At 42.2% G+C, this 16,667-nt stretch overlaps 1 protein-coding gene across 10 annotated transcripts in view; it reads right to left on the reverse strand.

Annotated features, from left to right (window-relative positions):
- Positions 1-16,667, reverse strand: part of APBB2 (amyloid beta precursor protein binding family B member 2) — a 379,350-nt gene that overhangs the window by 178,725 nt on the left and 183,958 nt on the right. For all 10 annotated transcript variants that reach the window (XM_018049390.1, XM_018049388.1, XM_018049391.1 and 7 more), the window contains one exon: positions 10,164-10,973. In XM_018049390.1, the coding sequence (XP_017904879.1) occupies positions 10,164-10,973 (810 nt within the window). The remainder of the gene's footprint in view (positions 1-10,163; positions 10,974-16,667) is intronic.

A 16,667-nucleotide genomic window follows, 5' to 3' on the forward strand; every position in this document is an offset into this window, starting at 1 on the left:
GGGACTGTGACTAGGATGACTATGATTAAAAGAAGTCTGTAGGTGCAGGCATGCCGCTACTATAGCATTTCACGCATGCAGCTGTATCAGGCAAGACCAACTGTAGCCAAGTTCTTTCTACTCTAATAGTCTCATGTGAGTGTTTATGGCCGAGTCCACCAACACTTAGAGCAGGGGTCCGCAGGCCTAATGTATTAAGCCCCAGAAGACAGGACCCATCTAAAGGCTGCCACTGACTGGGGACTCCATGGCATTTGAGTCCAGCATTGAGAGATATCTGGATTAAGGAATGGGAAACTCCTATTTTTATGTAAAAGCTACTAATTTCTAAGCATTGGCATCTAATTCAAAACATCATCTGGTAGACAAAGCCTGTCTATGGGTTTCCTGTGCACTCCCCAGCACTATCCATTTGTGATCTCTGAAACTTACATGGCATCATATTGCCTTTGCATTGTCTCACAGTTAGGGTCACAGTTTTCCTTTTATACTCTGCACAGCTCCTAAGAACATACTGTATATTTGGTAAGCAGTATCTCATAAACAGAGGTAAGAAAGCATGGCTACAACTATACTCCAATTTAAAAAAAGGAAGAGAAGTATGGTTGCTACTGACACCCCTGTGTCTCTGATTTTAAGTTTGGATCCAAAGGAATAACACCATCTCCACATAGCCACATTCCCTGAACTATCCTGTTCAGAACCAAGCAAAACTGCTGCCTGTGAAGCTTTACTAGGTCTTCATCGTTTTGTTTTTTTTTTCCTCCCTTGCCCTTTCCATACCCACCCACCCATCTTGGCCGGGCTTGTGGTTTCAGATTCACCAGTATCAGTTCCACACTTAACTCCCTTCATTGAAGAATTTGGACAAAAGCTATCCCAAATGATCTTGAGGTCCTTTGCAGCATACTCTACTCACTTATCCATTCTGACAAGATCTGTAAGTATTAATTTTCCTTCCTGAAAAACTTGAATACAATAATTCCTGCAAATATCCTTTCACAGCTCCTCTGTGTTGCATAGATTAAGAAATTACCTACAAAGGTATCCATACTGGGTTGGACAGAATTCCCCTAAAATTCATATCCACTCAGAATCTCAGGATGTGATCTTACTCGGAAATATGGTCTTTGCAGATATAATCAGTTACTGGACTAGGATACGCCCTAAAACCAACGACTGCTGTGGGAAGACACAGGTAGACATTGAACTGATGCAACTACAAGTCAAGACATGCCGAGCACTGCCAGGACCCACCAGAAGCCTGGAAGAGGCAAGCAAAAAGCCTTCAGAGGAGCATGACGCGACTGATACTCTGATTTCAAACGTCAAGCATCCAGAACTGTGAGAGAATAAATATCTTTCCTTAAGCAATCAAGTGTAAGGCAATTTGTTGCAGCAGCCCTGAGAAACTCATAAATCATGTAAACATCTCCCCTTCTTTGCTTGAAAACTTAACATTGCCCAGGATCTGAGGATGGGCTTTATCTTTTCATATTTCCTGAGGCATAACATGTGAAATGGGGCACATCTCAGAAGGTAACTACATGTATGTATGTATGTGTGTGTGCGTGTGAAGGGGTTGCTTCCTCCAGAGAGACAAGAAACTGTGTGTGAACTATCTGAGGTTACAGGCTGGTTCTAATTTAATTCTATGTCTCAGGTACCTAGCACAGTCCACAGAGTAGACTTTTAAAAAATAACTGCTCTGTGTTTGTATATATGAATTAATGAAAAAATTAATTAATTAAAACAGAGCAACGGTGAACAAACTCACCATAAATCCCTCTACGTGTTTATTAACTTTAGGTTCTTTTGTGAGAACAATAGGTTAGGAGAGAATGTTTATGATGAAATTTGACCAGAAAGCTTCTGAAGGCGGCCAGTAGTATTTTCGTCTCTATAATTCACTAAATCACAATCTTAGAGGCTACATGCCATCCTCCAAGGAGGCATCACTTGGCACTTCTGGGAGCCCCTCACACAGGGTTACTAGAGGACTCCATCCAGTCGTTTGCTAAACAGCCACTGTCTCTGCCCACATCCCCTCCCCAAATGCTAAGCAACTTGTGAAGCTGGGTTCTAAAATTTTGATTTTCAACATGCCATTACAGCAGACATGAGAGAGGGGGGAAAATCATGAATTACATTTCTTCAATGGGCTTCCCAGGTGGCTCAAGGTTAAGAATCTGCCTGCCAATGCAGGAGATGCAGATTTGATCCCTGGGTCGGGAAGATCCCCTGGAAGAGGAAACAGCAACTCACCCTAGTATTTTTGCCTGGAGAAACCCATGGACAGAGGAATCTGGTGGGCTATATAGTCCATGGGAGTCACAAACAGTTGGATATGACTGATCGACTAAGCACACACACACAGTGATTAATTTAAAAAAAGAAAAGAAAAGGATTCCTTACTTTCTATCAGCTCTGAAGAGCAATGGTCTCCTGCAGGTCTTCATCTGTCAAAAACCTATTCAGTCTTCAGCACAGACAACTTAATGCCCAAACTTCCATATCCCAAACAATTAAAGTATCTTTCTCCTCTAAGCTCCCTCTATCCCATAGCATGCCAGCATTTCATAGCTCCTTCCTGGTTCCATCTTGAATATACCAACAGTCTTGTGTTCATGACTGGACTGTTACAACTTTTGTGGCCACTCATTTCATTGTATCTATTTTTAGCATGTGCCCTGAAGTACCTCCTCTAATACTTCATAATGGAAAGCAACCAAAATCTATCTTATCATTCAATTGTATATATATATTTTCTAGAACTTTCCAAAAATAATTAATGGAGCAAAATAATTTTCTTCCTTAAGTTCATGGGATGAGATAAAAAAGTCTTTTTATCCATCTGAGCCCCGAGGTACTAAAATCTAATTTGGAAATCACACCATCCACCCGGAACACAATCCGTCCGAGCTATTTTGGAAACATTTCACATGTGTCTTCTTCAGTTCCTCCTGTCACATCAGGGAACTCTCAATTGAGATGACAAGACAGAAAGGCGAGTGAATCACTACTGGGTATTTAAAAGATTAAAATGTATGCAGCAGGACAAACCAACTGAACACTGAGCCTTTTCCATATTCTGGATTTTTTTTTTTCCTTTAAGGGATGGGAGCTTTCAAACAGCAATTAAAAAACACTTTATGTTTGAAATTGCCAAAATCTATTGACAGAAAATTTTTAAATTTCTAAAAAGTGTTAATAATATCAACTTGTCCAAAGCTCTAACACTCTTAAGCTAGCAAAGGCCAGAAATAATGAGTGCAGCCGACTGTGCTGACATAATTAGGTTCGTGCCTCGGCTTTTGCCCTCAGCAGCTATCCAACTTGCAAGAGTTCCACTTTGCTTGCCTTAAGACTGGAAACCAATCAATTTAAGACGTCAAAGGATTTAAACTCTTAAGCAGTACAGATCAACTCACAATGAAATCAACTCACAAAGTATGCAGGTATGTGAAAACGAAATGGTTCTTTTTTCTGACTGCTCTGAATTGTAGACTTATGGTAGCTCAGCCGTGTAAAGAATTTGCCTATAAAGCAGCAGATCCCAGTTCAATTCCTGGGTGGGGAAGATACCCTGGAGATGGGATAGCCTACCTACTCCAGTATTCATGGGCTTCCCTGGTGGCTCAAACAGTAAAAAATCTGCCCACAATGTGGGAGACCTGAGTTCAATCCCTGGACTAGCAAGATTCCCAGAGGAGGCCACAGCAACTCACTCCAGTATTCTTGCCTGGAAAATTGGGAGCCTGATGAGCTACAGTTCATGGCATCGCAAAGAGATGGACACAAATGAGTGAGCGCAGTACAGAGACATCTAATACAAAGAATGTTTGTGATGGATTGAAATGCTGCCCCCAAGTCGTCATCTCTCCCTGGAGCCTAGAATAAAATAAGAATCACCCTATCCAGGTGTTCTGAACAACTATTTTATATAAGTTGTGCTGACTTTTTTTTTTTGGCTGCACCATGCAGCATAAGCAGAGATTAAACCCATGCCTTCTGGAGTGGAAGCACGTGTGTGTCTGTGGTGCTCAAGTGCAAGCATGCTCAGTCACATCCAACTTTGCAACCCCAGGGACTATATACAGCCTGCCAGGCTCATCTGTCCATGGGATTTCCCAGGCAAGAATACTGGAATGGGTTTCCATTTCCTACTCCAGTGGAAGTATAGAGTCTTAACTGCTGTACCACCAGGAAAGTCCCTTTCTTTTTCTGTTTTTATAACTAGACTGATGTAGTAAACTGCAGAGAGTATGCACAGTTGTGGTCCAGCTCCATCGACCCAACCAGCAAACAGATAAGGTTTATGGAGCTTGTCACTATGTGTTACCTACCGTGAGAAAAGGTTTGTATCCACACATGATAAAGACTTTGCCCCTGCTTTCATAGAGTTCCAAGTCCAAACAAAAACCTTTCAGTAAGGTTACAAACTTCTGAGAGGAATGTGGTAACTCGAGACTTGGAAATATTGCCTTAAGGTACAGAAAAAGGACTTTCGACAGCTGAAACTCAACTGCTTATAAGAATGAAAAGATTCTCTAAAACATAATTTTCCATCTTCTAGATTATAAAGATACTCTGGTCAAAGTGTATAAAGTCTGATGTATTCAGCCACTGGTGCCACAAGCCAAGGTCTCAAAACTATGATACAGTGGAAAAATGTTGGATGCTGTGTCTAGAGACCTTGGTTCACATCCCAGCATGGTCGCCTGAGTGTGATAAAGTCCCCAAAAGAGATCTGGAACCCAGAATTTCACTGCGCCTTCCACAATAACTGATTAATCAGTATCCCCCCATTATGAAGCAACATTTTCAGCTAAGTTATAAAATAAGTTCAGTTGCTCAGTCGTGTCCGACTCTGTGTGACCCCAAAGACTGCAGCACATCAGGCCTCCCTGTTCATCACCAACTCCCTGAGTTTACTTAAACCCATGTCCATTGACTTAGTGATGCCATCCAACCACCTCATCCTCTGTTGTCCCCTTCTCCTGCCTTCAATCTTTCCCAGCATCAGGGTCTTTTCCAATGAGTCAGTTCTTTGCATCAGATGGCCAAAATAATGGAGTTTCAGCTTCAGCATCAGTCCTTCCAATGAATATTCAGGACTGATCTCCTTTAGGATGGACTGGTTGGATCTCCTTGCTGTCCAAGGGATTCTCAAGAGTCTTTTCCAACACCATAGTTCAAAAGCATCAATTCTTTGGCTCTCAGTTTTCTTTGTAGTCCAACTCTCACATCTGTACATGAGTACTGGAAAAACTATAGCCTTGACTAGATGGACCTCTGTTGGCAAAGTAATGTCTCTGCATTTTAATATGCTGTCTAGGTTGGTCGTAACTTTTCTTCCAAGGAACAAGCGTCTTTTAATTTCATGGCTGCAGTCACCATCTGCAGTGACTTTGGAGCCCCCCTAAAATAAAGTCTGTCCTGTTTCCACTGTTTCTTCATCTATTTGCCATGAAGTGATGGAACCAGATGCCATGATCTCAGTTTTCTGAATGTTGAGCTTTAAGCCAACCCTTTACTCTCCTCTTTCACTTTCATCAAGAGGCTCTTTAGTTCTTTTTCACTTTCTGCCATAAGGGTGGTATCACCTGCATATCTGAGGTTACTGATATTTTTCCTGGCAATCTTGATTCCAGCTTGTGGTTCATCCAGCCCAGCATTTCTCATGATGCACTCTGCATTTAAGTTAAATAAGCAGGGTGACACTATACAACCTTGACATACTTGTTTCCCGATTCAGAACCAGTCTGTTGTTCCTTGTCCGGTTCTAACTGTTGCTTCTTGACCTGCATACAGATTTCTGAGGAGGCAGGTCAGGTGGTCTGGTATTCCCACCTCTTGAAGATTTTTCCACAGTTTGTTGTGATCCACATAGTCAACGGCTTTGGCATAGTCAGTAAAGTAGAAGTAGATGTTTTTCTGCAACTCTCTTGCTTTTTTTTCCTTGTAGGTCTTCATAGAACTGTTCAGCTTCTTCAGCATTACTGATCAGGACAGAGACTTGGGTTATTGTGATATTCAATGGTTTGCGTTGGAAATGAACAGAGATGGATCATTCTGTCGTTTTTGAGATTGCATCCAAGTACTGCATTTCAGACTCTTTTGTGGACTATGAGGGCTACTCCATTTCTTCTAAGGGATTCTTGTGCACAGTAGTAGATATAATGGTCATCTGAGTCAAATTCACCCATTTCAGTCCATTTTAGTTCACTGATTACTAAAATGTTGATGTTCACTCTCGCCATCTCCTGTTTGACCACTTTCAATTTTCCTTGATTCATGGACCTAACATTCCAGGTTCCTATGCAATATTGCTCTTTACAGCATTGGACTTGACTTCTATCAGCAGTCACATCCACAACTGGGTGTTGTTTTTTCTTTGGCTCCGTCTCTTCATTCTTTCTGGAGTTAGTCCTTCACTGATCTCCAGTAGCATATAGGGCACCTACTGACCTGGGGAGCTCATCTTTCAGTATCCTATCTTTTTGCCTTTTCATACTGTTCATGAGGTTCTCAAGGCAAGAATACTGAAGTGGTTTGCCATTCCCTCCTCTAGTGGACCACATTTTGTCAGAACTCTCCACCATGACCTGTCCGTCTTGGGTGGCCCTACACGGCATGGCTCACAGTTTCATTGAGTTAGACAAGGCTGTGGTCCATGTGATCAGATTGGTTAGTTTTCTGTGATTGTGGTTTTCAGTCTGTCTGCCCTCTGATGGAGAAGGATAAGAGGCTTATGGAAGCTTCCTGATGGGAGAGACTGACTGAGGGGGGAAATTGGGTCGTGTTCTGATAGGTGGGGCCATGCTCAGTAAGTACCTAATATCAAATAAAATAAAATAAGTACCCGATATCAAAATCAGACATTGATTAAAATATAACATCAAATGATTTACTCACTACATCAGGGCCATTTGGGGATATATAAATGACCTCCATTTTTGTTAAATTAATCATTATTTACTTACCAGTTCACCCGCTGTATTTCAGGCAAGTCATGACAGTACAAAGATGAAGACAAATTACCAATCCTTTCTCTTAGGGTACAGAAAGTCCTAACTAAAATCAGAGACCAAAATATAAGTGATTCATAATTAAGAGAGAAATAAACTTTTATATCCCACTGCTGTACTGATAATGATAATAAAAATAAGCACTAATATTTATTAAGTTCTTGATATATGCCAGACACTGTTCTAAGGGCTCTTCAAAGATGTCTTCACTTAATCTTCACACCAGATCTAGGCTAAAACATTACTAGCACCAAACTTTACAGTTGAGAGGCTCTGCGAACTGCCTACGTGGAACCCAGAGGAGATCTGAACTCTAAAAGTTGACTCAAGAGCCTGTCCTCTCAATGCTAAGCTAATGAAGCATTAGGCCCACTATCACACCATCTGATTTGGTTTTCTCTGTGTATATCCTGCTTTTGTACACATCAGTAATGAATCAAATTTTGAAAATGGCCATTCTATAGGATAGTCAGTTTCATACTCTATATCTTCAATTTTATTAAGCCCCTATGAAAAGTCATCAACTTTCTTTCTCTCTTTTTTTTTTTTATGGCCACACTGCATGGTCTGTGGGATCTTAGTTCCCTGACTGGGGATTGAACCCAGGCCCACAGCAGTGAGAGTGTGCAGTCCTAATCACTGGACCACTTGGGAAGTCTCAAGAGGTATTTTTCCAACGGGAGTTCACAAGGGGCTCTGAAGAAATTCCAAAAGAATTCCCAAATATTCATTTTTGAAGGGATAGCTTCTAAATTTCTTTAAAAAACCCCTCAATCTCACAGGTAGAGTTGAGTCACAGCTAACACATTTTTCCAAGCACATCTGAATCAAAATGTCTATCCTTAGTGACCCATTATGGACCATCACCATACTGTCATCCTTACTCTAAAACTCAAGGTCTTCAAAAGTGACTTGAAGAAAGAAAAATGAACCTAACCCCTCAACAAGTCAGAAAACTCTAATCCAGTACACATCACATGCCAAGCACTCTAATGGATTCTGTAGAGAAACTCAGCAGCAAGTAACACCAGGACACTGAGCAAATGAGCAGTGAGCCAAGGAGACCCTGGAAAGGATCCCTGGAGAGATGAACCGAGCCAGTGCATGGGGTCAGTTTAAGCTCTGTGCTCTCTGCCACCCCTTACTGACACCAGCATTCAATAAGCAAAGGGGTTGGGAATAGAACTACCCTAAACACTCAGCATCAGGGGAATTGTTAAACCACAGAGCTTTAAGAGGGTGGAACAGCATGCTTAACAGCTACAGCTTAAACTTAGCCTGACGTAGAATACCGCTATGTCCTGTTATGGACTGATCTGCAAAATACATACTTCAGTGGAAAAAGCGAAGCATTCATAAAATAATGTCAGTCATTTTTAAAATTTTTTACCATGGAAAATTTTAAGCCCACAAAAGTAGAGAGAACATAATAGTAAAGCCTTATGTACCCACCTTTAACAAGAATTAGCTTATGGACAAATGGCATACATGTATTATTTCAATAAGAATATATTACACTATATATTTTTCTATGATATTCTAGTATGTATCTCGAAAAGGTAAAGACTCTTTAAAAATGTTATGAAATAGGAGGAAATTATAAAGTTTACTATAAATGTGGGTATATGCCTAAAATGGCTCCTGAAAAAAAATGCTTAAAAAAAAAAAAAAGTAGTGGTTTTCACTGGAAAAAAGGCAAACAGAGTGAGGAACAGGGGAGACTTTACCTAATACATCTCAGTGAGATTTAAAGCATAACTACAACAGGAGCGCTGTGCTCAGAAGAGCAGCAGAAAGGCTGCCATGACCTGAGGAAGGCGTGGCCTCAGCGGAGGGCACTGAACACACGAGGGCAAGTTTGAACGTGAGATACTCAAGGAGTCGTTTATATAGATTCAGACACTGGCAGGTGACAGTTTCTATTGGCTACAGGATATGAATTCTCTAAATGTAAAAAGTAATAGAGAGTTGTGAACTCAGTGACATTACTAAACATAATTATAATTCCAATAATGTGCAGGCTCAGACGTTTATGAGATGAAATGGGCTCATCTCAACCTCCCTACTGCCATACATCCAGCAAAAGGAAGCTGATGAAATCTATCATGTAAAGCACTGTGATTTTAAAGGGCACTTCAAAAAGCCTTTTTTTCTTTTTTTAAACAAGGTAATGTCTTATTTCCTCCTTCTCTTTCCCTATCTGTAGTCCTTGTAACTTCTCTGCCTTATAGGTTGGGAAAATGTCATTTCCTTCCCTGGTGGTTCTATCTGTAATATCTGTATCACATTAACACAGCCCTGGGAACCACGAGATGCAGGATTAGGGTAAAGAAAGAAGCCTTTGTGAGTGCTTGTTTACAGTGAATTCAGATACAATTCAGTTCTCCAATCTTTTAACCTTATGATCAGTAAAAAGGGGACTATGAGAAGATGAGATAAAAAGTAGTTCAGTTTTAGGACCCTGCTCATTTCTGTGACAATTTTCAGTTCTGTGAAAAATCCAAAGATGTTACAAACATAGACAAAAGTCAAGAAAGACTGGTCTCAACTAGAGTAGTTAAAATCCAAAACTTCTGAAAATATATTAAAAGAAACACCACTTTCTCACTTTCAAATATCACTTGCACAAGGCTAAAAACATATTTCCCAGTAAAGGTCAAAAAGGAAATGTCTTTAATGAATAGACTTTCAACTTCTTAAACTTTAAACTTTTCATTTGCTTGAGCATAAGCACGTTTTTCTGAGAACTTTAAAAATAGTTGTTCTCTTTCTCAGGTTGCATCCACCCCTGACAACTGTCTTATTATTTTCCTGACAAAACCCAGTGTTTCGAGATAGTATGTAGAAAACGGTTCACCTAACCACTGGCAGGTTAATTTCAAAATAAGTGATGTTTTACTGTATTTAACACCAGGGACTTATTTCTTTTATAAAAATGCTTCCCAGGACAAACAACTTATGCATAAATCAAAATGAAAATGCTGAGTACTTTTCACATAAATTGCCCAATTTTTCCCTAAGAGGCTCAAGTTCTTCACCTGCAAATGAAAATTTGGGGGGAGGGGGTCACTGCAGAGATTAATTCCATCAAGAAGGGAAAGTGCCACCGCAGGCTACACCTCTCCCAGGTACCTGTCTCGTCCGGGGAGCTGGGGGAGGCGCTGTCTTGGGACAGAGTGGTCCAGCTGGACTCCTCATCGCTTGGCGCCAGGTTCTGGATCCGGTGGAGTGCACAATCGGTTTTGGCCCCTGTTTTAGGATGATCCTTCTTGGTCTCTGGGCTGGATGATACTGTGGCTATGTGGCCCTCCTCGGGGCTAGACTGGGGCTTGTTTGGTTTCTGCAGCGGCACATCGCCATTCCCGACAGTGGGGGAGGCCTGGCCTGGCTGGGCCTTCTCTCCCACAGCCCCAAGCTGGTTGCCCACGTTCTGCTCGAGTTCCCTGGTGGAGGTCTCCAGGCCTGCATAGTAGTTCAGGAAGCTCTTGGTTCTCCGGGGCTGGGAGGGTAAAATCTCACAGTCTGGGGAGTCCCGAGGGTGGGGCTCTTTACCCTCTAACTTCTCGGAAGTGATGTTGATGACTGCGGTGGGGCTGACGTTCCTGTTGGGGTCCTGCTGCCCTTGTTCTGCAGCCTTCCGGAGCTGGTTCTCCCCGTTTTTCACCAGCTTGATGTTGGCAGAGCCATTTCCCAGCAGGGGCTGTGCGGCTGGATCCGAGAGGCCCATGGCCACCTGGATATTAGTTAGTGCATATTTTTTCCTGCATTTAGGGGGTGTGCTATTCTTGGTTTCTGTGTGTTTTATTTCGGCGTTCAATAGTTCATTGTGGGAGGACCGGAGATTGAGGGTGTTTGGTGGTGTGACTGGGCTGTTCCGATTCGTGACGTCTGTGGTTCCGCTGCTGGCCATAAACACTGCCAAAGTGTCTACACCTGAGTCAGCTGGGAAAAAAGAAGAAGAAAGCTGGTCATTAGATGCCTGGCATGATCAAATGACTTAGCGTACAGAGTGAGCAAACATTTCTATAACAGAAAATTGAAGGAATCAATGCTTCCATCGCAGTTTTGTAGAACTGACCCATCTTCCTCTCTCTTTTCACCATGTGCTCATACATTAACCAGGAGCAAATAAAAGGCTTACTGTGGATACACAAAAGCCAATTTATAGAAAAGCGTGGTGGTCTGAGGTTTCAAATTTTACTTAGAATAAAAATGTATCTCTCTTTTGAAGTAATATAAAAGCACTTTCTTCCCACAGCTGGTCTTCATTTTTTCACAACCTCAAAAATCATCTGCTTTCTAAACATTTACACCACATTTCTATTTTGTCATTACCTCAGGCAGCAAAAAGGTTGGTCAGAAAGCCTCTGGGGCTCCAGTATTCTTAATTAACCTGAAAGGTCACTGTTCAGTAAGGCACCACGTATCCAAGGTAATTTTTCTCCACCACATTTAGAAATCGTGTTCTGAATGCCAGGAAAAGCCAAACCTCCATTAGAGTTTTGATAATGTCTTGTGAACATTTCTGACTTGGGCTTACTGTGTGTACTAACCATAAATTTTGGGGAAATGGTTTAATTACTCAAGAACATACACATAAAACAATTTATAATAATGCAGCATTGAGCCCAAGGCTACAGACGTGTTAGAGCCCCCAAAGGAGTCTGAATATATTCCAGTGAATTAAAACACACACTCAGCAGTTTGCAGGCACCACGTGCCCTTGCAGAACTCCTGGAAAACTGTCTGGCAGTTGCATTTATCTCAAATATTGTCCACACCATCAGTGATTTGTTCCATGTGTCTCTTTGCTAGGAAGAGAGAAAGATTCCTCAAACTAGAAAGGAACAAACTTCATCAGGGGGTATTCCTAAAGTTTCAGATTTCTCAGCCTGTGACGAATGACTTCTTTCTTATCTGATCCCTTGCCATCCAGAGACCTTCAAGGGCTCTATATCAGCAGTAGACGAACCAAAGCACAGCTCCTGAACATTCCTGAAATTGTACTGTGACAACCCCCTCCTTCTCCATCAAGCAAAACAGAGGCATCTGCAGGGGAGGAAGGAAAGAATGTTCTCCAGTTTGGGAGCTTAGCAATGTCCCTTTCCATTGTCCAACACTCAGGATGGGATATTTTAGAAAAGGGTCACCGCTAGAGCCTTGTGTGCTTCTCTGGAGCTAGGCAACATCTGTGCCCTCCAAACCGTGTCCATATTTACAACAGAAAGACCATGTAGCCCGCAGAGATGGCTAAGGTGGGAGCCCAGAGGATTCCTGCTTACCCACACCTATCTCAGCACTTGGGCTTCACTAGGCATCTAGGGTCTAGGATCTTTTAAACAATACTGACAACTGAATTTAAAAAAAAATTCCTTATACTGCTTTGGCTAGTACTACCGTTTTACAGAAAACATGTTTTAATATGTAATTCAACCTCATTTCAGAGCAGCATTTGATATGAAAAGGGTCCACCGTGAACCCACATGAAGTTTGCCCTGAGACATAATACCCATAACATAGCACAGGAGAGATAATTATATTTACACTCGGGTATTTGGAGTGACATTATTATGAGAAAGCTGGCAATCTGCTGACTTTTAAGAAAATGTGACAAAAAAATTTTTTATGAGGCTGTTTTAAGACGTTAGATAGTATATTCTAGCAATGTTATTAGGGAGAAATTTTCATTTACTTTGTTTATAACCATAAACACTTTCACAAAGAATACCATCAAAATTTTTAGGTGATTTAATACTTAAGTAGCTTTTCTATCTTGGGTGTGACAGGTAAAACCTTTGAGCCATGCTTCACCAGCCTTTTGGATCCTACCACCCCTTCTAGCCCACTGTAACTCTTCTGCTTGCTAGAAATCACAAATGCAAAATTTGGGAGGATTAAGTTAGAATAACAGGACCAAAAATAGCTCTGTAGATGCTGGTTTTATAGATCAAAGCCTGAACACAATTCAGGTGTGTTTTAAATACTAAATGATAGTATCATCTGGAAGCAAAATAAAAGGTTCAGATCTAGAACTAAGGCAGTCAGTTAATCCTAAGGAGTACACAGTTGTCCCTAGATGTTAATACATCAGCCAGCAAGTCCTCTGGGCTCACAGGGTCCTGAAGCGGGTAGAGATGAGCAACTCCCTAGAAAGGCCAAGGCAGCAGAAAGGAGGCTCCCAAAAGTGGGGAGGCAGTGCCCATGAGGATGACTGCACAGAACTCAGGTCAAAGACATGAGGCACAAGCCTGGTCCATGCTAATTCCTGGTTAAATGATCCAGGACATCAGGCCCTCAGTCTCCTTGTCTGAAAAATGGGGACGATAATAGTACTTGGCTGTTGTAAGGATTAAAATGCGAAATGGTGCTAGGAGGTTAGCACAGTGCATAAACAATAAATACGAGTGATCTTCAGCCTTTTAATCCAAGTGACAAAGCACAAAGCTGCCTGCTGTCAGGCCCCTAGATTAATCAGGCATTTGATCTGAGTTGTACAAAAATGGTCTTGCTGCAGAGACACAGGGAGCAAACAGACTAACAAGAAGGGGTAAAGAAGCCGAGTCTAGAGGAGTTTAATTACAGAAGAAAATCCTCAGATTTAAGAGAAAGGAGGTATGTGATTCTTTTTTTAAAGGAAAGAAAATCTTATAATGTCTTTTTAAATCTTCTAAAATTTAGTTATTTTCTTTACGGTCAAAAAAGCCTACGAGTTAAGTCCAATCTCCTTGACATAACATAAAAGTTGCTTAAACTCTTCATTTCTTTACCAGGATAATGCTTAATAGTATCTACACATCACTGAGCTTTGCTGAGGACTGAGAGAGAAAGCTGTCAAGCTTGAACCTAATGCCTGGCGTACTGTAAGAGCTCAACACACATCAGGGATGACTCTCATCTCACAGCTCCCTCCTGCGCCGCACTCTTCTCTCTCTGGCCACCACACCTCCAGCCATCATGTACTGAGCACGTTCTCGCCTGGTGCTGTCGCTGGGAATGCAGAAACCAAGACACATAAGGTCCCGCCCGCTAGGTGCTTTCAGCCTCAGACACTCACACACAAAGTGACAGAAAGCAATCAGGGTACAAAGGGGTAAGTGATCTTCCCACTTCACATTGGAGAGGAGCTGCAGGTAAGAGAGCATGGATTACCATCTGGGGAATCTGAGCAAATCAAGACAGGAGAGGAGAGATGGTAAAGACGGGGCGGGGGGACGGATCAGGCAGTGAGTCCTGTAAGACCTGCTCCAAGAGATGGACTTGACCCTGAGGCAGAGAAGAATATCAAGCACTTCAACTGCTGCAAGAAGAATGAATGAGGCTCAAATGTGTGTGTGCGAGGGTTGTGATCTTTTCTTTCCTCAAACATATTCTCCAAGACGGAGATGACTCCGATAAAAGGCAATACAGAAACAATGAAAATTTGGCATTAAAACATCAGTGGTTGTCAGGGAAAGAGCATAATAAAGTAGACAGAGGGTGTCTCCCTAACTAGAGAGGCAGGCTGAGTCCATCTTCATGTTCTTCTGTCTGGTGTTAGAGACTGACTCTACTATTTACCTGAGGAGAACAAAGCCTTGGCAAGGAGACTTGCTGGAAGGCTACTGGAACAGTCCGGTCAAGACAGTAGGGAGGGTACAAATGTCAATCTGTATAGCACAGGGGACTCTACTCAGTGATTTGTGGTGACTTACATGGGGAGGAAATCTAAAAAAAAAGTGGAAATATGTATAACTGAGTCACTTTGCTATACAGCAGAAAGCAACACAACATTAAAAACAACTATATTCCAATATAAAAAAGAGACAGTAGGGAGAGGATGAGGTGGGCATGGGAGACTCGGGTACAGGGAGGTACTCACATGCTATAGGGCCAGCTCTGGTCACTCATCTCTTGACCAGGGTGTACAGGGAGGTCTCCATGAGCCACCTGGATTTAGAGATAAGGACTGAAAAGAACCAGGCGCACTGAGTGATTATAAGGACAGCAGCGTCTCCTGTTATATCAGCTTCAGGAGGATGGCAGAGTTGGGCAGGAAGTGACCTTTAAGGAACTTCACTAGAAAACAAGCAGAAGGAGAAAGAAGAACGGCTGGAGGGTGATCTGGGGATGTGGCAAGGAACTTTTGTTCTTTAAAGTGAGAGTCCCAGCCACGTTTCCTTTTTTTATAGGCCGGGAAAGCTGAAGCCAGCACAGAGGGGAAAAGAAGAAACACAACAGAGGGGCAGACCACTCTGGGGGAACCTGCAGAACAGATGTGGGAACGTCAGCCTTGTCCAAGACGTGAGGAGGAGGGAGTGGGAGTCAGGACAGGGTCAGACACGTACATCACTGTGGTGACACAAATCCAAAGAAAAGCAGAACTGAGAACCTCAGTTTCTCCGTAAAGTCTTTCCCTGAGGGAAGCAGTCTAGAGGGAACATGAGGAGGACAAAGTTTTGAAACAGTCACAACAGAGAAAAACAGAATAAACAATTTCTAAATAAATAAATAAAAGAAGGCTGGTGGCATAAAAGCAGACACATAGTTCTATGGAACAGAATGGAGAGCCTAGAAACAAGTCCACACATATACGTTCAACAAATCTATGACAAAGGAACCAAGAATATACAGTGGGGAAAGGACAGCTTCTTCAATAAAGGTGTTGGGAAAAACTGGACAGCTTCATGTGAAAGAATGAAACTAGAACACTATCTTTTATGATACACAAAAATTCACTTAAAATGGACTAAAGACTTGAAATTAAGGCCTGGAATCATAAAAGTTATCAAAGAAAATATAGCGGGGTGAGCCCCTTGACAGAGATTTTGGCAATGGTATTTTGCGTTTGACACCAAAAGCAAAAATGAACAAGTGGGGCTACATCAAAAAAGGTTTTGCTCAGGAAAACAAAACTTATCAAGCAAATGAAAAGGCAACCTACGGGATGGGATTTTTAAATAGGAAAGAAACAGGCACAGAGAGGGACATGATTAAGGCGCCAGATGTGAACAGTGCGGAATGCACTCCAGGATCTCGTCTGGGGTGGGAGGGTGAAGAGCTGGGGGAAAAGGCTAAGGGGTCAGAGGTCCCTGATGGATAAGGCAATAGGCATGACAGGAACAAGGAACCACTCCAATCCTAGCTGCATGCACACTTTGGGGAGCTGTTAAAAAGTACAGAAGCCTAGGCCCATCCCCAAAGACACTCCAGATATCTGATTAAACTAGTCTGGAAGGTGAACGTGTGTGTTAGTGTTAGTTGCTCAGTTGTGTCCGACTCTTCGTGACCTTATGGACTGGAACCTGCCAGACATTTCTGTCCATGGGGTTTTCCAGGCAAGAATATTGGAGTGGGTTGCCATTTCCTTCTCCAGGGGAATCTTCCCGATCCAGGGATCAAACCCAGGGGAAGGTGGCTGGGACCCATGATATTGCCATCACTTCCACATCTATTCATCATGCTGTTTTGAGCGTAACTCACAAAGATTCAACATCAATTCAAGAGGACGGATTCCTATAGCAGAGCTAGGAATATGTTCAGAACCAAGAGTGGGAAAAGGGCTCATATCACCACTCTTGTCACCCTCCTGCATGCTAGATGGACAAACATCCGCTGCGGTCTGGCAAGCACTTCCTCCTTTTCTAATAAAAGTTTCAC

This window comes from Capra hircus, chromosome 6 (assembly GCF_001704415.2).
Source record: "Capra hircus breed San Clemente chromosome 6, ASM170441v1, whole genome shotgun sequence".
Classification (NCBI taxonomy): Eukaryota; Metazoa; Chordata; class Mammalia; order Artiodactyla; family Bovidae; genus Capra; species Capra hircus.